This window comes from Lolium perenne, chromosome 3, assembly GCF_019359855.2.
Source record: "Lolium perenne isolate Kyuss_39 chromosome 3, Kyuss_2.0, whole genome shotgun sequence".
Classification (NCBI taxonomy): Eukaryota; Viridiplantae; Streptophyta; class Magnoliopsida; order Poales; family Poaceae; genus Lolium; species Lolium perenne.
In genome coordinates this window covers 253,148,743-253,172,753 of record NC_067246.2, presented here as the reverse complement: position 1 = coordinate 253,172,753, position 24,011 = coordinate 253,148,743, and the positions used below count along the sequence as shown (strand labels likewise).

The 24,011-nt window shown below is 45.1% G+C and overlaps 2 protein-coding genes across 2 annotated transcripts; both read right to left on the bottom strand.

Moving 5' to 3' along the window:
• Positions 1–11,108: 11,108 nt before the first annotated feature.
• LOC127340112 (uncharacterized) lies at positions 11,109–15,913 on the bottom strand. Its single transcript, XM_051365891.2, has 10 exons — positions 15,805–15,913; positions 15,456–15,706; positions 15,170–15,373; positions 14,996–15,088; positions 14,811–14,915; positions 14,342–14,695; positions 13,826–14,236; positions 13,484–13,723; positions 13,322–13,378; positions 11,109–11,356 (listed from the first exon to the last, which is right to left on the bottom strand). Exons 1-10 carry the CDS (start codon positions 15,860–15,862, stop codon positions 11,336–11,338), a joined length of 1,794 nt encoding a protein of 597 aa, XP_051221851.2. The 5' UTR covers positions 15,863–15,913; the 3' UTR covers positions 11,109–11,335.
• A 230-nt stretch (positions 15,914–16,143) lies between these two features.
• Positions 16,144–19,784, bottom strand: LOC139838141 (uncharacterized). Its single transcript, XM_071827502.1, has 4 exons — positions 17,708–19,784; positions 17,109–17,304; positions 16,263–17,018; positions 16,144–16,174 (listed from the first exon to the last, which is right to left on the bottom strand). Exons 1-4 carry the CDS (start codon positions 19,782–19,784, stop codon positions 16,144–16,146), a joined length of 3,060 nt encoding a protein of 1,019 aa, XP_071683603.1.
• Positions 19,785–24,011: the final 4,227 nt, after the last annotated feature.

Below are 24,011 nucleotides of genomic sequence, written 5' to 3'. Positions count from 1 at the left end.
CCTACATCACACTTGTGCACATATGCTAGGGACATATGCAAGTTTTTAAGCGGTTCCGACGCTCCCTGATCTGTATCTTCGGAAACCCTAGGGCGGGGACCCCGCAGATCTACCCCTATAGCTTTCTCCGTGTGACGGTGTAACAATGGATTTTTTTATTTGCTTTGGTTTGTTTAGGACATATGTACATGGGAAACCATAGGTTGGGCTTACTTTACCATAAAATAGGCTCCCTTTTAGCCGTACCAGGAGTTTCCACATACAGATCCTGGATTTTCACCAAGTGCTGGCCCATGTCTGCGAAAATCGTCAACGCCGGGTACATGCAAGGTTAGCCAAACCCTACATCACACTTGTGCACATATGCTAGGGACATATGCAAGTTTTTAAGCGGTTCCGACGCTCCGCTGATCTGTATCTTCGGAAACCCTAGGGCGGGGACCCCGCAGATCTACCCCTATCGCTTTCTCCGTGTGACGGTGTAACAATGGATTTTTTATTTGCTTTGGTTTGTTTAGGACATATGTACATGGGAAACCATAGGTTGGGCTTACTTTACCATAAAATAGGCTCCCTTTTAGCCGTACCAGGAGTTTCCACATACAGATCCTGGATTTTCACCAAGTGCTGGCCCATGTCTGCGAAAATCGTCAACGCCGGGTACATGCAAGGTTAGCCAAACCCTACATCACACTTGTGCACATATGCTAGGGACATATGCAAGTTTTTAAGCGGTTCCGACGCTCCGCTGATCTGTATCTTCGGAAACCCTAGGGCGGGGACCCCGCAGATCTACCCCTATAGCTTTCTCCGTGTGACGGTGTAACAATGGATTTTTTATTTGCTTTGGTTTGTTTAGGACATATGTACATGGGAAACCATAGGTTGGGCTTACTTTACCATAAAATAGGCTCCCTTTTAGCCGTACCAGAGTTTCCACATACGGATCCCGGATTTTCACCAAGTCTTTGGCCCATGTCTGCTAAAATCGTCAACGCCGGGTACATGCAAGGTTAGCCAAACCCTACATCACACTTGTGCACATATGCTAGGGACATATGCAAGTTTTAAGCGGTTAGACGATCCGCTGATCTGTATCTTCGGAAACCCTAGGGCGGGGACCCCGCAGATCTACCCTATAGCTTTCTCCGTGTGACGGTGTAACAATGGATTTTTTTATTTGCTTTGGTTTGTTTAGGACATATGTACATGGGAAACCATAGGTTGGGCTTACTTTACCATAAAATAGGCTCCCTTTTAGCCGTACCAGGAGTTTCCACATACAGATCCTGGATTTTCACCAAGTGCTGGCCCATGTCTGCGAAAATCGTCAACGCCGGGTACATGCAAGGTTAGCCAAACCCTACATCACACTTGTGCACATATGCTAGGGACATATGCAAGTTTTTAAGCGGTTCCGACGCTCCCTGATCTGTATCTTCGGAAACCCTAGGGCGGGGACCCCGCAGATCTACCCCTATAGCTTTCTCCGTGTGACGGTGTAACAATGGATTTTTTTATTTGCTTTGGTTTGTTTAGGACATATGTACATGGGAAACCATAGGTTGGGCTTACTTTACCATAAAATAGGCTCCCTTTTAGCCGTACCAGGAGTTTCCACATACAGATCCTGGATTTTCACCAAGTCTTGGCCCATGTCTGCGAAAATCGTCAACGCCGGGTACATGCAAGGTTAGCCAAACCCTACATCACACTTGTGCACATATGCTAGGGACATATGCAAGTTTTTAAGCGGTTCCGACGCTCCGCTGATCTGTATCTTCGGAAACCCTAGGGCGGGGACCCCGCAGATCTACCCCTATCGCTTTCTCCGTGTGACGGTGTAACAATGGATTTTTTTATTTGCTTTGGTTTGTTTAGGACATATGTACATGGGAAACCATAGGTTGGGCTTACTTTACCATAAAATAGGCTCCCTTTTAGCCGTACCAGGAGTTTCCACATACAGATCCTGGATTTTCACCAAGTGCTGGCCCATGTCTGCGAAAATCGTCAACGCCGGGTACATGCAAGGTTAGCCAAACCCTACATCACACTTGTGCACATATGCTAGGGACATATGCAATTTTTCTCGGGGTTGAGTCGCTCCGCTGATCTGTATCTTCGGAAACCCTAGGGCGGGGACCCCGCAGATCTACCCCTATAGCTTTCTCCGTGTGACGGTGTAACAATGGATTTTTTATTTGCTTTGGTTTGTTTAGGACATATGTACATGGGAAACCATAGGTTGGGCTTACTTTACCATAAAATAGGCTCCCTTTTAGCCGTACCAGGAGTTTCCACATACAGATCCTGGATTTTCACCAAGTGCTGGCCCATGTCTGCGAAAATCGTCAACGCCGGGTACATGCAAGGTTAGCCAAACCCTACATCACACTTGTGCACATATGCTAGGGACATATGCAAGTTTTAAGCGGTTCCGACGATCCGCTGATCTGTATCTTCGGAAACCCTAGGGCGGGGACCCCGCAGATCTACCCTATAGCTTTCTCCGTGTGACGGTGTAACAATGGATTTTTTTATTTGCTTTGGTTTGTTTAGGACATATGTACATGGGAAACCATAGGTTGGGCTTACTTTACCATAAAATAGGCTCCCTTTTAGCCGTACCAGGAGTTTCCACATACAGATCCTGGATTTTCACCAAGTGCTGGCCCATGTCTGCGAAAATCGTCAACGCCGGGTACATGCAAGGTTAGCCAAACCCTACATCACACTTGTGCACATATGCTAGGGACATATGCAAGTTTTTAAGCGGTTCCGACGCTCCCTGATCTGTATCTTCGGAAACCCTAGGGCGGGGACCCCGCAGATCTACCCCTATAGCTTTCTCCGTGTGACGGTGTAACAATGGATTTTTTTATTTGCTTTGGTTTGTTTAGGACATATGTACATGGGAAACCATAGGTTGGGCTTACTTTACCATAAAATAGGCTCCCTTTTAGCCGTACCAGGAGTTTCCACATACAGATCCTGGATTTTCACCAAGTGCTGGCCCATGTCTGCGAAAATCGTCAACGCCGGGTACATGCAAGGTTAGCCAAACCCTACATCACACTTGTGCACATATGCTAGGGACATATGCAAGTTTTTAAGCGGTTCCGATGCTCCGCTGATCTGTATCTTCGGAAACCCTAGGGCGGGGACCCCGCAGATCTACCCCTATAGCTTTCTCCGTGTGACGGTGTAACAATGGATTTTTTTATTTGCTTTGGTTTGTTTAGGACATATGTACATGGGAAACCATAGGTTGGGCTTACTTTACCATAAAATAGGCTCCCTTTTAGCCGTACCAGGAGTTTCCACATACAGATCCTGGATTTTCACCAAGTGCTGGCCCATGTCTGCAAAAATCGTCAACGCCGGGTACATGCAAGGTTAGCCAAACCCTACATCACACTTGTGCACATATGCTAGGGACATATGCAAGTTTTAAGCGGTTCCGATGCTCCGCTGATCTGTATCTTTGGAAATCCTAGGGCGGGGACCCCGCAGATCTACCCCTATAGCTTTCTCCGTGTGACGGTGTAACAATGGATTTTTTTATTTGCTTTGGTTTGTTTAGGACATATGTACATGGTAACCATAGATTGGGCTTACTTTACCATAAAGTAGGCTCCCTTTTAGCCGTACCAGGAGTTTGCACATACAGATCCTGGATTTTACCCCTACAGTCTATAATCTGCCTGAGTTTTGGGACCTTTCCCACCCTCCGATGCTCGATTTCTGACGACACACAATAATGATACACTTAAGAACTTGAGACCCACACACGTTAGAAAACACTTAAATAACTAGACCCACACACAAACCAAAGCAGTTAAAGAACTAGACCACACACAAACCAAAGCACTTAAAGAACTGCACCCACACACGAAGCGAAGCACTTAAAAACTACACTACTCACACACAAACCAAAACACTTAAAAAACTAAACCCACACACGAACAAAGCACTTAACACTGGGTCGACACATGACCCGTTAGACACACGGACTCGACACACACACATACTAATCGGTTCTCGAAATCTTCGTCCTCGCTAGGGGTGTCCTCTGAAGCGGTACTTGAGAGGTTCCACAACCACCGTTCATCATTTTCCCCCCATGTCGACGCCTCTCCTTTGGCGTACTCCGCGTCATATTCGGCCCTCCTCTGCCGCTTTCCCGCCCTCCTCTCTCTCTCCTGTACGCCTGCTTCTCCTTCCAGAATGCGCGCGTGGCCGCGACGTCTCCGGGATGGTCTCTGCGCCACTGTGCCATGAACTGCTCATCCGCCTCGGTGGTATAAATCCGCCGCTGGCCATCTCTGAACCGCTGCACTTCACCCTCTGAGCGAAGTAGCGGCTCAGTAGAGAGACTCTCGGCTTCCGTCAGAGACCTGACCTCCGGGAAGTTCAATTCGTGGCGCGACCGGCCAAACCTCCAAGCCGCAACGTCGTATGCGCGGGCAGCAGCCTCCTTCGTGTAGAAGGTGCCGAGCCACACACGCACACCACCGGCGGTGATTTCGGACGCGAAATGGCCCGCAGCCCGCTGGCGAACGCTGATGAAGCCCGTGTTGCTACGGCGACGAGGAGCCATCTCGACGGCAGCTGAGCTCAGAGGATTCTGTGGTGTTTTTTGGATGAGAGAGTTGATGAGGAGAGAAATGTTGCTGCTGATGTTAGTGTGGAGAAGACATGGCTATATATAGGACGACGACGGCTGAAACGGCGGGAAAACTTGGCGGGAGAAAATGGGCGCGAGAAGAATGGCGGGAGGGAAGGAGCGGGGAAAAATGGCGGGAATGTTGGAGGAAAAATTGGCGGGAAGCTGTGCCGACGGCCTGGCCGTCGGCCTACATAAGAAATGGCGCGAGAAGAATGGCAGGGAAAAGGGCGGGAAGAAGGAAAAAGGGCGGGGAAGCTGTGCCGACGGCCTGGCCGTCGGCCCACATCACGTCGTTTGCCACCTGGTGACGCCGTTGTCGGTGGCTGTCGGTGGCCCCACCATCTGTCCATGTGCCGACGGCTAGGTTACGTGCCGTCGGCACAGACTGGGTTTGTGCCGACGGCTAAGGTGTGCCGACGGCGGCCGTCGGCTCTAGGGTTTCTATGCCGACGGCCAGGCTGTGCCGACGGCCAATTTACTGGGCTGACGGCGAGTGAGGCTGTGCCGACGGCCGCCGTCGGCACAGATTATGGCCGTCGGCCCCTCGGCGGGTTCCCCGTAGTGATGACGCATGGCAGAGAGCTCAACAGCGCACAGGTGGTTGGGGCTGGAGGGTAAGAAGCCAGACCACAGCTTGAACTCAGGTACGAACTGGGCTCTCCCATGAAAGGGCATCTTCTTTTTTTTTTTGCTAAGATGAAAGGGCATCTTCCATTCCCCAAGGTGACTCCATATCTCCGAGAAATGTGCCATCTCGAAACTGTAGGTGCCGATGCCATGATCGCATGACACATAGATGGTGGAGCAGCCGTTGCGGTGGACCATGGTCGTGAAGGAGGTAATCGAGGAGGGTTCATACCCAGGTTGACGGACAAAGGGAGGAGGTGGAAGAAATCGCCAGCGCCAGGGCGGCATGAAGCATCCGAATATGGGCATGGGCTCGAGGACCTCGAAGCATCGAGCCGCGGACTTCCCAGGGCACCTGTCCAGGACGTACATGCTGTCTTCGCCGTCGGCGCGGCCGGGATGCGCGACGGAGAGGCACATGGGTTTGAATCCCTTGGGCGAGTTCATTCAGGCCATGCTGACGAGACCCTTTTCGTGGGCGTCGCACAGATCGACCTCGCCGATCGGATTGGCGTAGAGCAGCCTGCCTTCGCTGCTGGCGCGCGGGCTGAAGAGCGCGACCATGTCCAAGGCAGCTGCATTGAAGTTCATGCTTGGGCCCGGCAGCTGCAGGATCTCCGCCGCTGGGAAAGGTTTCTCCTTCTCGGCTGCTTCCTCCGCTGCTTCGATTGCTGCTCTTGCTGACCCGTAGAAGAACTGATCATAAGGATCGATGCGGCGCAGCGAATAAACGCGTGTGTACCAGTTCCGCGTCACCAGATTCACAAACCGCCTGTTCATCTTCGTCTCTGAACTTCGTCATCAACAAGCCTTGACGCTAGATCTGTACGGGATTGGAACAAACGAGGGGGTGGCGGGGCGGATAGGGGCTGCACGTCGACGGCGGCGGAGAGAGCCGGAGACTGGGGTATACAAGTTTATCGATCCTTAAAATGCAACAAACTGAAAGTGTACGCTGCTAATGGGCCGGCCTATTAAGCAATCTCCGGTTGGATAATAGCATGCATGCAGGAGCAGTCTAGACCGTAAAGAACTGGGCCTGAGACCAAATCACTCTGCCCGCCTAACTACCTCTCCTCACCGAAGGAAGAAAAAAAAAGGGACACAGAGCATCGCCTACCGTAGAACGATACTTCATGAAAATCCCAGAAGATTATGTTAAGAGTGGGATCTGAACAGACCAACTCGGCCATCTCAACAATTGATGATGAAAATGTATTCCTTACCAAAAAAGAAAAATTACAGCCATTACTACGGCATATAACATGCTTATGAGGATAATCGCGAACACGGCGCATGATTTATTACCTGTTTATCGTCAGATGCATCGCCTTCTTTCCGCAACTAACTGCTTAGAGCACCTCCAGCCGTGTCGCATAAAGTGTCCTCCAAAGAGATTTGGGATGCGCCGGACAAAAAAATATTTCCAACCGCGTGCTCTAAAGTCTCTTTTTGTCCAGCGCGGTCCAGTACGGTGTCCGGCGCCTCGAGCCCGTCTCCGCTACACAGGAGACGCTCCGGGCACGCCGAACACAACGAAAAGCGAGATGAGAACTGGCATGACCGACACGCCAGCGGCACATTCAAGTTTAACCTAACCGTCGCCTATCTCGCGATGGAAGTTATTGGCGCGCAGCGATGGTGCAGTTCCCGCAGAGGCGCAGCGAAGCGTTTGGTCACGCCTAGCTCTGCGTGCCGGCGTTAATGAGCGCCACCGCTCCCCCGCCTCCCTCCGGCCTATAAAAAGGGACGCTCTCTCATCGTCTCTCACACACAAACCCTAGCGCCTCTCTCCCTAACCCTAGCCGCCACCATCTCAAGAGTCGACACCATGGCTGGTAGAGGAAGAGGCCGAGGTCGCGGTCGTGATCGTGGTCGCGGCCGCGAGAGAACTGCACGCTCCGTCGCCTGTGATGCCGTCGTCTTCGTCGTCGGACCTGCAGGAGGAAGAGCAGGAGGTGTTGTTTGAGTTCGTCGTTGTCCTCAAGAGCGACCCACTCGGCATCCAGAGGCTGCCGAACAAGTTCGCCAACTTCGTCGCCGGCAACGAGCCGGCCTCGCTGCATCTGCGGGAGGCTGCCTACGAGTGCTGCTGTAACATCCCAAAAATTTCCAAATTTTTGGAATGTAAAAAAAATAGATTAATTGAATTGTATGTCTTGATTGAAATTCCACAGGGAAATTAAACTTTTGTGTAATAGTTAAACCACTTTTCTGACAATAGAGATTTCAAAAACCCTTTGGCTTTGAAAATATTTGAAAACAAAACTTTTTTGTTTGAAATTTTGCATAAGTAGCCATATAGGCCAAAGTGCATAAATTAATTAATATTTATTTAGTTGGAAAAGAAAGTATTCTTTGAATGTCCTAAAATCCTATTTTAGATTTAATAAATTTGGAGGCCTAAAGAAAAAGTTAGAAAAGAAAAAAATGAAACGATGCAGCCTGGCCCAGCTATCGAAACAGCTTTCTGGTTCATCTTCCTCCTCGTGCACGCATAAGCACGTACGTGAGTATTCATGGGGTTACCAATTCCTCTCCCTATTTCTCCCCATTATAGTGGCCGTTTTTCTTCAAGTTAAACACGAAAGTTATTGCAAATCCATTGAAGAGTCCATTCAGACAATTTATATCTCACTTGGTCACTCAATTTCTCGCACCAGCGTCGCGCACCGAGTGCCACCCGTTGACATACAACCACCGATATCCCTCCTCAGGCCATACTAATGCGAACCGAGATGTCTAAGTTGTGTCCCCTTCCTTTCTCCCCCACTTCCGTTCTTAAACTTTCCTCTGAGAAGCTCTGTACACACCGTACGAACCATGCTAAGAACAGCTCCAAATACGAGTTCATCGTTAGATCATCTCACCTTCAGTGATCAACTCGTCGATTCCATTCACCACCAGATTTCCCTCGTCAAGGCCTACCTCCAGGACATGGTGCTGCATCATATAGTCGATGTTGGCCGCGTCGCCGTTGTTCCGCCGGTCACGGCAATGGCGTTGTTCTTTTCGCGGATACCACGAGACTCAGGCCTGGTTCTTCCTTATTCCTTTCTCCTTTAGACCGTGTTCTTATCCTGATGCCTCCCTTTCTCTGGATTCGCAGCCGAAGGTTCATCCACGACGATGCCCGACGCATGCCTCCATATTGGTCGGACGTTGCTGCCTCCAAGAGCTTCCCCGAGGAATTCCCGAGAGAATCAGCGTCTTCGTCGCGCAAGAAGGAACGCCGTCCGCTACCCCTAGGATCTTGTGACCCTCACGTAGTCGACACCGTTCGCGGCGGCTGCGCACAACCTCTCCGACTCTTGTTGGTGAGCTGCATCAAAACGCCTTTTCTCATATTGTAGCTTTCAGTTTAGACAGTTTAGTCTGAACCTGTGTCATCCTCGGTATTATCTTCGTCTCGTGTCGTTTCTTCTCTGTATACTTAGTACTAGAACAGGAGCATATAATCAAACCAGTATGGAGCCACGAATTCGATAGGTTGTCCTTGCTAATTCACGTAAGTGAACCTGTATAGAAATATACAACGATGTTCTAAATATTTTCAGTTCTGCTTTTTCGTCATATTTGACAGAAAATTCCGCGAACTTGTAAAAATCATATCTTGATTCTACTTAGCCAAATTAAGTAAATTTGATAACCTTGGAATCCAGAGAAAATATACAATCCAGTGAAACCATTAGTTTCAAGTTTTGACATATATAAAATACTCGAATTTGAAATGAGAGGTAGAGAATACTAATCTATAAACCCGCTCCAATTGATTCTTTTTGCGTTGGATTCATGTTTGAGTTATCTATCCAGTAGAACCACTGCCCAAAGTAGTTAAACCCATTTGCAAATATTCAAATTCAAGTATGACAATTTTAGTATTTTCGTTGTAGATTTAATTCCATATTTCTTTTGAGCATGATTCCTTTCGAAAAGTGAATCATATGACCATACATATCTATCAGTATCTATCCAACCTGTTCCATGATCATATCTATCCAAAACATATTTGCCCTTTCTAGATTATTCAAATACAAATTGGGTTATTTGAGTAATTCTACATATCACTACTTCATAAATAAGCCAATGTGTTACTTATGCTATTAGATGAGTGTTGTCACATTCTACATGGTGGTATTTCAGTTTCACCCTTTGAGAATTATGTGATTTTAATCACATGGACCATTCTAATTATCTGTGCAGCACATCAATTCTTTCCAATGTGTCGTGGATGATCCATTTCTTTCTAAGTGTTTGGCTCTTCCCATTCATTCTCTGGAAATCATACCTTGCAAGCCAAATCTCATGCCACACCTTAGTACCATAGAGTGATTTCCGATTTGTTGTCTTGTTTGATTATGTTGCTATGAATGGTGTGTTTATGTTGTGTGTTTTTTATCTTACAGTTTTTATGGAGAGGGACGTGTTTTGTTGAAAGAGAAGAGAACACTCTTCAACTACCAAAAAGGCAAGTCACACAACAATCATAAAATTCCCAGTTTGATCTATGCAAGTAGTTCTTTTTGTAGCATGCATGTGTACGATTATATGCTTTGCTATTCACACCTACTAGAATAGGTATCCTTTGTCGCCATTAAACTTAGTAGGATACTTAGCTATGCTATGAAGATATTTTTGCTAGTGGTTAAGGAAAAAAAAACAACTAAGTTTAATGAACTACCTGGGTGAATGGTGGAGCTTTGGAGCGGGTGGCTGCATAAGGGGGCCCTGTCAACGGCGATACCCTGGTGTAAGTGCACATTTGCGGAAAGTCACCCAGGGCTAAAGATATTGTAGACAACCTTGATCATTAGCTTACCGTACAACCACATGCTATATGGGCTCTGGCTTGACGGAGTATGTTGTGAGAACCTAGACCCTACGTAACAGATGATGTAGGGGAATGTGATGGGATTCGTAGCATAGAAAACAAAAAAATTCCTACCGCAAGAACGAATAACAAGCCAAGATCTAATCTAGAAGATGGTAGCAACGAGAAGATCATGAGACTAACCCTCGAAGATTTCCAAAGCCTACGAGATTAGATCTCGTTGTTGCTGTAGTCGATCACTTGCCGCTTTCGAAAGCGCGTAGAAGATCTTGACGGTGCCACAGTCGGGCAGTACCTCCGTACTCGGTCACACGTTCGGTGTTGATGACGACATCCTTCTCCCCGTTACAGCGGGCAGCGGATGTAGTAGATCCTCCTCGGAATCCCGCCAGCACGATGGCCACTACACGATGGACCAAGCATGGAGGCTATAAAACTGCCGGCGTAAGCAGCTTATGGAGGCAAGTAGTCTTCCGGCACAAATGTTGTGCCGGCAGACATATCTGCCCTCTATAATGCTGACGGCAAAGACATGTGCCGGCAGACAATTCTGTACCGGCAGGCTAGCTGCCCGAGGATAATTCTTTGCCGGCACGTACCCTACGCCGGCAGCTATGCTGCCCGTACATTTCTACCGGCAGTTTGTCTGCCACAAATATTTCTACCGGCAGTTTTATTGCCTGAAACATCTTACCGGCAGTTTTTCCGCCACAAATATCTCTACCGGCAGTTAGATTGCCTGAAACATCCTACCGGCAGACAAATCGCCACAATTTCTACATGCTGGCCATTCTAGGCCCACTGCCAATATCAATTCACATATGTGGTCATCTAAGCCCATTGGCAAAATCAAACATGTCGCATACAGATGAATTCAGAAACAACATCAGGTCATCAAACATGTCGCATACACATGAATTCAGAATCAAAATCAGGTCATCAAACTGACATACACATGAATTCAGAAATAATATCAGGTCATTCAGAATAGTCTGATCACATAGATAGATTCATAGTCTGATCATACATATAGAGATTCGAAGTCTGACTCGACATTGCATACATATGCCAGTTATATTGCGACTAATACATCAGCCCACTAGCAGTGCAACATTCATAATTATTTCAAGACACTTCAGGTGGAAAACAAAAAGAGATCTCATCCAACCACCAGTGTCATCACGGCGCGCCTTGCATGGTACGAACTAGTCTGCATTCCTGTTGACCTGAAATAAATGAGAAGATCAATAAAATGTGACTAGTCTGAAATACTTGCAATTTGTCATAGTAATTCACATAATGTCATAAACAAAACAGTCAATAGCTGATCAACAACTTGCCATGTCCGAAACTCACAGTTAGCTGAATATGCATTTTACCAACTAGTCATGATGCGTCCAAGCTCACTGTTTGCACATACATAAAATTGAGCAAAGAAACATTGAAGAAAGCTCACTGTCAAAGCTCCTGTTTTCTTCTTATAGTCTTGCATGTGCATCAGGTTATATTGAGAAAAGTTCATCACAGACAAGAAAATTGAACTAGCAACGTTGCAAGCTTGTTTGTGCATCAGGGAATTTCTCCCTCCAGCTCCACCGATTCAGGATTGAACTAGCAACGTTGCACATGCATGTGGTTCAGGATCACGGACGAACAAGAAAAATTTAGTGCTACTTGTGAGCTTAGTAATGCAAGTACATCAGGTTATATTGAGAAAAGTGCATCACAGAAACACAGTAAACAAATTGAACTAGCAATGTTGCACACAGGCGGAGCTCAATGAGGCTTCCTGATGCACGGGCATATGGTAAGAAAAAATTACTAGCACTTGGCGTCAAAAAGAGAGTCGTGCATCAGGTTTGGCCCAGACTTGTGCATCGTGGTCTAGACGATGGCTGAGCGAACAGCCTCATCTTGCGATCACACGCCCGGGCATGTACTCACGCGGCATGGCACAAAGCGGTGAATCAGAGTATATTTGTTGAAACTACATGCCCACGATTCTCGAGAAAAAAGGCACCAACCGCGCGCACATCCACACACGGATCAATAGTTCAACACCGATGTCTTTGTTGTGCTGTGGCTCGGCTCGATCGATCAAACAAAAACGAAAAAGAAACTATCTCAACATCCAAAGATTAATCTGTAACTAGACTCAGTTAATCTGGTTTCCTAGCAACACAGGTGCCTGTGATAAAATGGTTGCGATAGTGGAGCTGCTCCTAAACTTAATTCAACGTGATAATGGTATGCACAACATGTTGTGCCGAACAAAGAAGCAAAAAGGCCATGCCATCTTCTTTACTCGCTACACTCTACAGCAGCAGCACCTCGATAACTAGGAGATTTGGAGGCTATGATAGTTTCGACTCTCGACTGTCAGTAGCCACTAGCCACACTGAGCCAGCCGCACGGAACCCGCAAGCTGAAACCTGAGCCACAGAACACGGGATAGGGGATACGGGACCAAAACCGGGGTGGGGGGGCACCGACCTGCACGGGCTGCTTCTCCGCCGGCTTGGCGGCGCCGTTGTCTTTGTTGTGCACATGTGTTTTAGCAACATCCAAAGATTTTATTCTACTCCCTTCATCCACTAAAATATCTTAACTTTATTAAAATTCGGATGTATCTACCTACCAGATATACATTAAAATTTGTAAGAAGCTGAGGCATTTTTTGTGTGGTTAATTTTGCTTTACAATTGTATTCTACATTAAACTGGTGCATCAGGGTCGGTTGAGAGCCAGCTCCGCCCCTGGTTGCACATGCATGTGGTTCAGGATTTTACCGATCAGACCACTAATTCATCAGTTCACTGTCAGGTTTTTTAAACATAAAAGTAATATATTTTACGCTACTTCAATACAGAGGCTCGCAGCAAAGCTAAGCAGCAACCAAGAGCCAAGAGGACCTGGGTAGTGTTAGGCTAAAACATTTACACTACCCAGAATCAACTGACTTGCCCCTGGTTAGTGTTCGTTTCGAAACACAAACAAGCAAATGGCAGTCCATGTTGTTAGCTTGCATCCAAGTATACATTGATGTACAAAAAGCACCTATCTCTACAGTGCAGTTTTTGTTCCAGCCAAACACCACAAAGTAATTGAGCTACATAAGTAATTAGCTTTCAGATGTCCCATGAAGGATTGTATATTTTCTATGCAAGGAATGGTAAAGAGGACAAGTGTACCTGTTCTTGAACGGGAGCTGAGGTAGGCTTATCCGTGGACTTCTTCTGTTCCTCCATCTGCATATACAAAATCAAGAAGCAATACACAAAATTTAACCTCCATATGCACATTTAGTACAATAAGATGACAGGATATGGCTTCCTTCAGAAATAGAAACCTACATGCTTGTAGAGCCAGGCAATAGATCGCCCTTGAGCTTGTCCCATGGTAGTGATATTGCCAATAGGACGAGGTAGTAGAGCATCCCTTTTGATTATGTAATCGATGACAACTTCACAGCATTCAAGACCCAGTTCCCTACCCCCTACCATCTTCTTTCGGTCAGTTGATAGAATGGTGGCTTTTGCCACAGGGGTAGTGTGGTCACGAAAAACATTGTACAGTATGACTTCTTTCCCTTGCTGGTCAAAATGATGAAACAAAATGAGATAAATATTGCATAGTAGTACTTCTCAATAAACAACCACGAAATAAGAAAAGTGAGGAAGAAATCAAAACAACACCTGATGATTTCTTTGTGTAACTGCTGCTTCCTTCTGTGGTTTTTTGCGTGTCTCAGCATCCTTCTTCTGCAAGGTTTCTTGGTTCTTCTGGTGTCCTTCAGCATCCTTCATTCTCCGAGCAAGTGCATCTTCTTTGTTTTGGTTCAAAGCGACGCCTTTCATCTGCAAGACCTCTGCTTCCTTCTTCTTTTTCTGCAGGAGCTCTGCTTCCTTCTTTTTCTGCAAGAGCTCTGCTTCCTTCTTCTTCTTCTGCAAGAGCTGAACTTCTTCTTGCTTCTTCTCAAAATATTCCTTCGCTTTCCTCATCTCTTGCTGGACTCTTTCTTCCTCATCATCGAGTTCATAGTGATCTTCAATAGCATAGGATTCACCAACACTACCTTCAGGGTCTTCAGGTTCTCTTTCAATACTCTGCAAATAATAAATTAAAGCATCAGTGTTTACATAAATAGATCAACCAAGTTTAATAGCAAAAGTAGAATGAATGGAACAAAAGTAGAGAATTGTGCAACCGACCTTCGTCTTATTGTTTGCAGCAATTGTTTGCGCCATCATCCACTTGAGTAGGTCAATTTCTTCCATAAGGCCATCAATCTTGGATTTGGTTTCTTCTCGAATTTCTTCTACATGCTCCTTTAGAACATCATTAGCCCGCCATGCCTCCTTGGTCTCTTCCTCTGCCATTTGCAGCTTCGTAGATTTAAGCTTCTGCCCTCCTGGAATTCCAAGCCTTCCAGGACTTGGGCCCATTCCTACGCACCGAACATACCCATTTTTCTCTTTCCCCAATACATGTGCCAAAACGTCACCTTGCTCAATTGTTTTCTCTAGCAGTTCTGGATTAGTTTCAATTGCTTCCTCTATGTCTGACTACAATAAGAATTAAAATAAATCAATTATCACGCGCCAAAATGTGTCACAACTCACAAGGGAAAATACAAGGCGTAGTTATCAGAGACTAAACAAGAAGAGCAGAAGTACTTACAATTATTTTGGCAGTGTCTTTATCAATAGGGGTTCCATCTTTCCTTTTTGAGTGTGTTCTCAGGAACAATTCATCTCTACGAGGGGCGTATCCATTTTCCTTGTGCTATATTGATTTGAGTATACTATTAGCCAACACAGTATATATACATTCTGGTAAAGTAATGTTGATGACATAGTTTATACCATTTCAGACGCAATACGGGCATAACTCTTACTTCCAGCTGTATGCATCACCTTCTGCCTTGATCGATTCCTTTTTCCTTGGTCACTACGTTTCTAAGACAACAAAAGTAGTTAGAGTTGTATGCATTACCTTATGTGGTGAATTTCTAGATTATTAGGCGAAGCAAATCAAACCTTAAACTCTTCGCTTCTCCAGCGTGTGACGAGCCACTGCCAATCCTCAATTGTTACCCTATCATCCCTGCAAGCAAGTAGTTCTTCCTCGGTTTTTTCTTCTTTGAAATGCTTCTCTTTCAAATCTGACTTGAAATCTCTCCATTTCTTGTGGGCAGTTCCCCAAACCCAGTCCTTGAGCTCATCATCGACAACATAGAATTTCTGGGAACAAACATGAATGTAAAGATCATTTCATAACAAGCAAGCATAGGAATATGTACTGGAACTTCTAGACCATACATACCCTCAAGGTTTTCATGAACTCTAGCTTCCAAGAAACAGCAACTTGTCTCCAGTCATCATGTGCAATAGGTATATGACTCTTGACAAGTGTTGCAATGAAATTCGAAAACTCCGAAGCATTCTTGCCATCTGGTTGTCCTTTAGCATTATAGTGCACTCGCTGGGGTGGCTGATTTAGTCTATCATAGACATGGTGCATTCTAGTGCGCTTCCGCCCACCCTTTTTCTTTTCCTCACCCTCTTGTCCATCATCTGAAATAATTAGTGTTCAACATCAACATTAACATGCAGTAATCAAGAATACACATGATAAGTATCAGCAATCAAAGATGCTTGAACATCAAGCACACCTTCATCCTCTTCTACTTGATCATCAGCCATCTCTTCACTATCCTCACCATCATGCATAGCAGAATGAGACCGCAACACTCTACTTGACTGTGGAATGGTTTCCTGATATATTCTCTACAATTACAGAAATGTTTCACTTAATGCAGATTCATTTATCAATAGAAGTTTCCAAAGAAAATGTTTCAGTTGGATAGACCACCTTTTTCCTTGTGGTTGGAAGGGGCACTCGCTTAAATGCATCGACCTCGCGAACAAGTGAACGAATCCCAAGAGACTGCAGCCTTTCATTGTTTTTCCGGATCTCTGCTCTTTGCACATCTTCTAGTGGACTGGACAAGTCAGTTTCTCGCTCGCTTGCCATTCTTTTTCCTGCAAAGAAATTGGAAAGATTTGAAGATTGAATTGCAAGAAAGAAATAAAGGTGTATAGAAATAAATTCCAAAGAACTATAACACACTTCGGCTTATCCTTGGGAGCAGAGACAAGTATTCCATCGATATCTGCCCTAGTTTTAGGTATATCTCTTAAATCAACTTTGGGAGTTTGAATAGCATGTAGATTAGGCATTACAGACACTTCTGCCTGATCAGAATTTTCATTTCCAACATCAAACATATCATAAAATTCCCTTGGTCTTGGTGGATGATTAACAGCACACCAGTTTGGATTAAGAGGATCCTCAACATAATATACTTGAGTTGCTTGAGAAGCCAAAATGAATGGTTCATCAGCCAACTTATCACCTGTTTGGATCACATGCTTAAGGTTCACATCCGTGATACCAAGATTATCAACTTTTACCCACTTATCTTGCACACGGTTGTCAAACCAATCACACTTGAAGAGCACTATATTCCCTTTTCGATTGTAGTCTAGCTCAATGATTTCTCTAATGACGCCATAGAATATCCTATTTCCAGTGGAGGATGATGACAACTTTGAAACCAGCGCCACACCACTGCATTGGGTAGGCCTACCTTCATCATATGATTTTGTACGAAAAATATAACCATTGATACTGTAACTGTCATAACTCCTTGCAACCAGTGAGGGTCCTACAGCCAAAGTCTTAATCTCTTCGGGAACTTCTTGCCTACTCTCAACTAATTGTGCCACATGCGACCTAAACCACTCATGGAAAGTGTCATGCTGGGTTTTTTCAATCTGTTGCCTAGTAATATGACCAGCTGAGGACAAATATTCAGCATGCTCACTGCAGGGGTTGAAATTCATTTAGCTATGTTACAATGATTAAACAGGGCGTACATGAAATTCATAAACTAAAGCACTAGCAGTAACATACCTCAAATAGGGCTCTATGTTGTCATAATTAAATAGGACATATCTATGTGCCTGAATCAATGTCTTATGATCTAAAGTTACTGTAAGCTTTCCTGCCAAATATCGACCATTGTTGTTGAAGAATGGCATGCTACTAGACAGGGCTCCATTAACATCAAGTGTGGCTGCACATTTTCTATTGAATCTGGTTTCACAACCTTCTAAATATCGAGAGCAGAATGTAAGACACTCATCAAAAAGGTACCCCTCAGCAATTGACCCCTCGGGATGACTCCTAGTACGAACATTATCCTTTAACTTGCCCATGTACCTATACATGATGAACTAAACATATCTCAATTAATTCGTTACATATAATTTATGTGATGTACAAGTTCAGGTTGCGAAAATGACCTTTCTGGTGCATACATGTTGCTGTATTTCACAGGCCCTCCAAGCCTCACTTGAAGTGGAAGATGAACCATCAAGTGAACCATCATATCAAAAAATGATGGTAGAAATATTGTCTCAAGAATGCTCAGCGTCTCGGCTATTTCTTTCTCTAGCTCCTCCATATCACTTATGCGAATGACCGGAGAATATTTTTTTTGAAGAACGTACTCACACGAATAATAGCAGCACTGACTCCCTCTGGCAACGTTTTTCTCACAGCTAGCGGTAGAAGGTACTGCAGTAGAATGTGATTGTCATGGCTCTTTAGCCCAACAATCTTCTTCTCCTTTACATGGACATTCTTCCTAATATCAGACGCATAACCAGCCGGAAACCTGACTCCTTTCAGAATTAGGCAAAACAACCTCTTCAACTCAGGGCTCAATGTGTATGGGGCAGAAGGCAAATCGAATAAATCTTCTCCTATAGGAACAGGATGGAGAGCCTCTCTAAGTCCAAGCTCCTCAAGGTCTAGACGAGAGTTGTAGTTGTCTTTAGTTTTCCGGTCAATGCCCAAAAGTGTGTGAACAATGTTGTCACACACATTCTTTTCAATGTGCATGGCGTCAAGGTTGTGAGGCTGTAATAAATCTTTCCAATATCGTAACCTAAACCATATGGATCTCCTTTTATGGATTATTGGAGGATCCCCACGCTTACGTTTGTTTGTGCTTGGTTTCTTAGAAGGGTGCTTACCAAACACGGTCTCCATGTTTTGTGTAAGGGCATCCACTTCAGCTCCTGTAAGTGCTTCAGGGGCTGTCCTAGATTCCACATTGCCATCAAAAAAATCCTTTTGTGTTGTTCTAAACGGATGACCTTCATCTAGGAACCTACGGTGATCCATGTAGCATGTCTTATTGCCTTTGTTCAACCGAATAGAGCAAGTGAGAGAGTGACACTTAGGACAACCATATTCACCAGAGGTGGCACATCCAGCAAGAGTAGCCATACCCGGCAGATCGGTGATAGTTGAATGTACTGCGGCACGCAACTGGAAGAATTCTTTCTTGGAGGCATCATAGGTTCTGACTCCCTCCTCAAAAAGTAGCTCTAGGTCATCGATAAGTGGTTCCAGGAAAACATCCATGTCTGCACCAGGAGACTTTGGGCCAGGAATTAGCAAGGAGAGCATGAAGTTTGGTTGCTTCATGCACAACCAGGGAGGAAGATTCACCGGAATTGCAATTACAGGCCATATGCTATACGAACAATTCATTGATCGAAAGGGATTAAACCCATCTGTTGCTATAATCAACCTAATGTTGCGACTATCAGCAGCAAATGTTGGATGTTCAGAATCAAAATGCTTCCAAGCTGGTGAATCTGCAGGATGGCGTAGAAGCCCATCTTTTGTGCGTCCTTCGTCATGCCACCTGCAGTCTGTTGCACTCTTGGGTGTTATGAACAGCCGTTGCAGCCTCTTGCTTATTGGGAAATACCGAAGAACCTTTCTAGGGACTTTATGTACATGTCTCCCATCAGGCTTCTTCTTTACAGACTTCCAACGAGAAGTTTTGCATACAGGACAAACCTCAGCATCTTTAAGATTCTTCCGGAATAGAACACAATCATGCTCACATGCATGGATGCTAACATATTCAAGACTAAAACATTTTACCATTTTTTTAGCTTCATAGAAATTTTTAGGCAGCTTTGAGCCTTTAGGGAAGGCCTCTCTTAGCAGTTCTAGCAACATGTCAAAACTTTTATCACTCCAACCACCCATGGATTTGGTGTGAAGTAATCTAACCATGAAACGTAACTTTGAGAAACCGGTGCTCCCTGGATAAAGCTCCTCACTATTGTATTCTGCTAAAAGTCTAAGAGCTTCACTCTCATCACCATTATCACTAAGACCCTCATCATCGCATCTATCACTAAAATCCCCTTCAGCGTGTCTCATGTCTCTAATCATGCCAGCCATCTCATCATATTCTTCGAAATCATCATCCCACTCCTCCTCTACTGGTTCCTCTTCACCAACATCAATATGATCCACATTAGGTGGAAGAGTGGCCTCCCCATGAAATTCCCATCTTGTATATCCATTAACAAACCCATCACATATCAAATGCTCACGGACAACATCAGCTTCATGCCAAGAACAATTATAACAATTCCTACAAGGGCATAATATTGTATTTCCTCTTGCTGAATGTGTAAAAGCAAACTGAATAAATCGAGCTACACCATCAGTATAAGGTGTTGTGTGCCTAGCCTCACCCATCCATATCTTGTCCATTTTTATTAGTTACAATAAGATAGACCTATAACAAATGCAACGCAAATATAACATAAGCAAAAATATCACCACTCGTCATAGTATTCACAAAAGAAATTCTTGGTGTTTACAAAACGCCCGGTCTAGTAAAACAACATAGCGAGACAGCAGTCTTTGAAGGAACCAGAGAGGATATCGCATTGTGGCGTCTAGCTGGAAGAGTGGTGGAGACATCTTTGGTCTATCTCTGTAGCAAGAGTGTATATCTTTGCTGCTTCCAAGCAGCTCTCTTGGCGGTGCCCAGGCCTGTCTCGGACGACTGCCCTTTCTGTACTCTTGCTATGCTCCAATTACTCAGGAGCTGGAAGCAGCTTTGCTGTACTTTTCTTCCTTCTCAATAAAGATCGGCCGCGCGCGGGCCTTTACAAAAAATACAAAGAACTACTAGCTCACTACTTATCTACTACTAGCAACCAAATGGTTAAGCTAGCACACGGCCGCTCCTGAGTAGCTTTTTTCAGATTTTCTGTTTATAGTTTTGGTCGGAACTAAGCATATATAAGTACTAAGCTACTTGGTATAGTTGGCATACCAATCAGCCATGTCCATCGATCTTACGTTTTTCCAGCAAGGAGCACACGGGCTCAGGTCAGCGTGACACCTTGGGCACATCACTGTGACTTCTACTGGCAAGCTACGACCTTGACGCAGCACGGGCGAAGCCAGTTAAATTCGAACGTAATTTCTTTGTGTAGAAACCAACAGGTATAAAATTGGTTAGAAACCGGAGTTTGTACGCAAGAGTTAGTGTTGTTTTACTAGACCGGGCGTTTTGCAAACACGTACAAGAGAGAAGGAGGGGACGGGGAGGAAGAGGGAGGAAGAAGGAGGTACCGCAGACGGCTTAGGGCGGAGGAAGAGGTGGCGGCGGCGGGCAGCTGCGGCGGCGGGCAGCTGCGGCGGCGGGCAGCTGCAGCGGCGACACCGGCGGGTGGGCGACGGCGGTTGGGTGCAGTGTGCGAGCGCGGCCGCGAGCGGGTCGGCGGTCTGCGAGCGCGGCCGCAAGCAGGTCGGCGGCGCGTGGAGGCGAGCGGGTGGGCGGCGCGTGGAGGCGCGAGCGGGTGTGCGCGGCGGCGGCGGCCAGTAGGCGGGAGGAGAGGGCGGGCGGTTTTCTGAGATATTGGGGATTTGGGGATTTGGGGATTAGGGTATGTCGCTCGCCGCGTCACAATTTCATTCACGCGCCACAATTTCATTCACGCGCCACAATTTCCCTCCCGCGCGGCGCCAATAATTTCGCTCCCACGTACCTAATTGTGCCGGCAGATGAGGTGCCTCCAATGCATCTGTTCCGGCAGTTTCCCCGCCATGACTTGCGCCGGCAGTTAATTGCCCTTGATCCAAAATCTTTGGCGGCAGTTCACCTGCCACCTTGCTTCTATTCCGGCAGTAAGCTTGTACTGGCAGTTAAATTGCCTCCGTAAGTCAACTTTTCCCGGCAGTTGTTTGCCTCCATGCTTGGTCCATCGTGTAGTGGGCGTGGTGACGGTGGTGGTGGAGATCTCCGGCAGGGCTTCGCCGTAAGCGCTGCGGGAGAGAGGTGGAGGAGAGGTTGGTTCTAGGGTTTGGGAGAGAGGGAGGGGTGCGGCCAAGGACAGCCTTGATGTGGCCGGCCAGTCCCCCTCTCCTCCTCTTTATATAGGTGGAACCACCCTAGGGTTTGCCCCAAAACCAATCTGAAGTCCAACTCCAAAACTGCCATATGGACGAAACCTAGAGGGACAGGGACTCTCCCTTTCCCCCTTAGCTTGGCCGGCCAAGGAGGTGGAGTCCACCATGGAGTCCACCCTCCCACTTGGTTGGCTGGTTAGGGTTGGTGGAGTCCAATCGGGACTCCACCTTCCATGGTGATTTCTTCCGGAAGGCTCTAGAACATTCTAGCACCTTCCATAAATGCACCGGATCATTTCCAAACTTGGAAAGTGACTTCCTATATATGAATCTTATTCTCCGGACCATTCCGGACCTCCTCGTGATGTCCTGGATCCCATCCGAGACTCCGAACAAAACTTCGAACTCCATTCCATATTCCATATCTACTTAAAACGACATCAAACCTTAAGTGTGTCACCCTACGGTTCGTGAACTATGCAGACATGGGTGAGACTCTTCTCCGACCAATAACCAATAGCGGGATCTGGAGATCCATAATGGCTCCCACATATTCAACGATAACTTAGTGATCGATTGAACCATTTACATACGATACCGATTACCTTTGTCTCGCGATATTTTACTTGTCCGAGGTTTGATCATTGGTATCTCTATACCTCGTTCAACCTCATCTCCGACAAATATTCTTTACTCGTACCGTGGGATATCATCTCTTGTGAACCATTCACATGCTTGCAAGCTAATCAGACGACATTCCACCGAGAGGGCCCAGAGTATATCTATCCGTCATCGGGATGGACAAATCACACTCTTGATCCATATGCTTCAACTCATACTTTCCGAATACTTAATCCCACCTTTATAACCACCCATTTACGCAGTGGCGCTTGATGTAATCAAAGTACCCTTCCGGTATAAGTGATTTACATGATCTCATGGTCGAAGGACTAGGTAACTATGTATCGAAAGCTTATAGCAAACTGAACTTAATGACGTTATCTTATGCTACGCTTATTTGGGTGTATGTCCATTGTATCATTCACCTAATGACATAACCTTGTTATTAATAACATCCAATGTTCATGATCACGCAACCATGATCATCTATTAATCAACAAGCTAGTTATACAAGAGGCTTACTAGGGACACCTTGTTGTTTACATAACACACATGTATCAATGTTTCGGTTAATACAATTATAGCATGGTATGCAAACATTTATCATAAACACAAAGATATATTATAATAACCATTTTATTATTGCCTCTTGGGCATATCTCCGACAGTCTCCCACTTGCACTAGAGTCAATAATCTAGTTTACATTTGTAAATATATAACACCTTGGCCTTCTGGTGCTTATCATGTTTTGCTCACGGGAGAGGTTTTAGTCAACGGATCTGACATGCTCAGAAACATATGTATTTTGCAATTCATTTGCGTCTTTACGCATCACTCATTTTCCAAATGAGTCGGCATTAAATATGTTTGGTCTTCTGGTGGAACCTTAATTCCGCGGTCTGAAATATGTCACTAATATTGTCACACAAAATATAGCTTCAAAGTTCTGACACTATCGGAACTACACCAAGTTCTCAAAGAACTCCTTGACTTAACATCCTTAATCATTGTCAAAACAATGACATACTCTGCCTTTGTTTGTAGAATCCTTCACAATATTTAGAACTCTTCTAAATCTAGCATTGTGCTACGTTTTAAACAACACTTAGCCTAATTGAGATTTGAAATTCATTTTTATATGTGACCAAACTAATATCGGTGTAACACCTTACAACGATTTGTTTGTCATTACCCCATACAAAACTTTGTTTGTTATCCCAGAGAATTGATTGGGAATTCTTTGTTGGTTATCCCAGAGAATTGATTGGGAATTCTTCCCACTATGAAGTAAAAGACAAAAGTGTTTGTTAATGTTACTTGCTTATTTTCAAGAAATTGTTTTCTAGCGAAGTATTTGAGTGGGAGGATTGGGACGCCTGGCGTCTTCAACCTTCGTACATTCCCATAAAACTTATGAGTTTATGTAGTCTCACCAAATTATATCCTATCACCTTGCAATAAGGTCTTAGATATGATATATATCTCATACCTCGCTTATTTCTGAAAACAAAATTTTTAGCTCCTTACTTTTCAAACAGATTTGAACTTCAAGTTTCACGGAGACAAGATGATTTTAGGTACCAATTGAAACCATTGTTCTTTGAATCAGCAATGTGAGGTTTACTAAAAGTTTGCAATAGGACTTAATCATTTCTTGATTCTTTAACAATACGGTACCAGTCGGTAAAGTTTCTTGTCAGACTTAACAGTATTTCTATCTCAGTTACAAGACTAGCGCATGGTAGAAAACGGATGTCAATTCTACAAATTTAATTCAAAATACTATTCAGACCATGTTCATGATAATTAGTTCATGTTTTAATCTAATTACTAATGAACTCCCACTTAATACAACATCCCTCATAGTTGTTTAGTGGTACACGATCCATATCCACTACACCAAAACCGATTATCACGTGAGATTATGTAGCTTCAATGGTGAACATCAACATGTT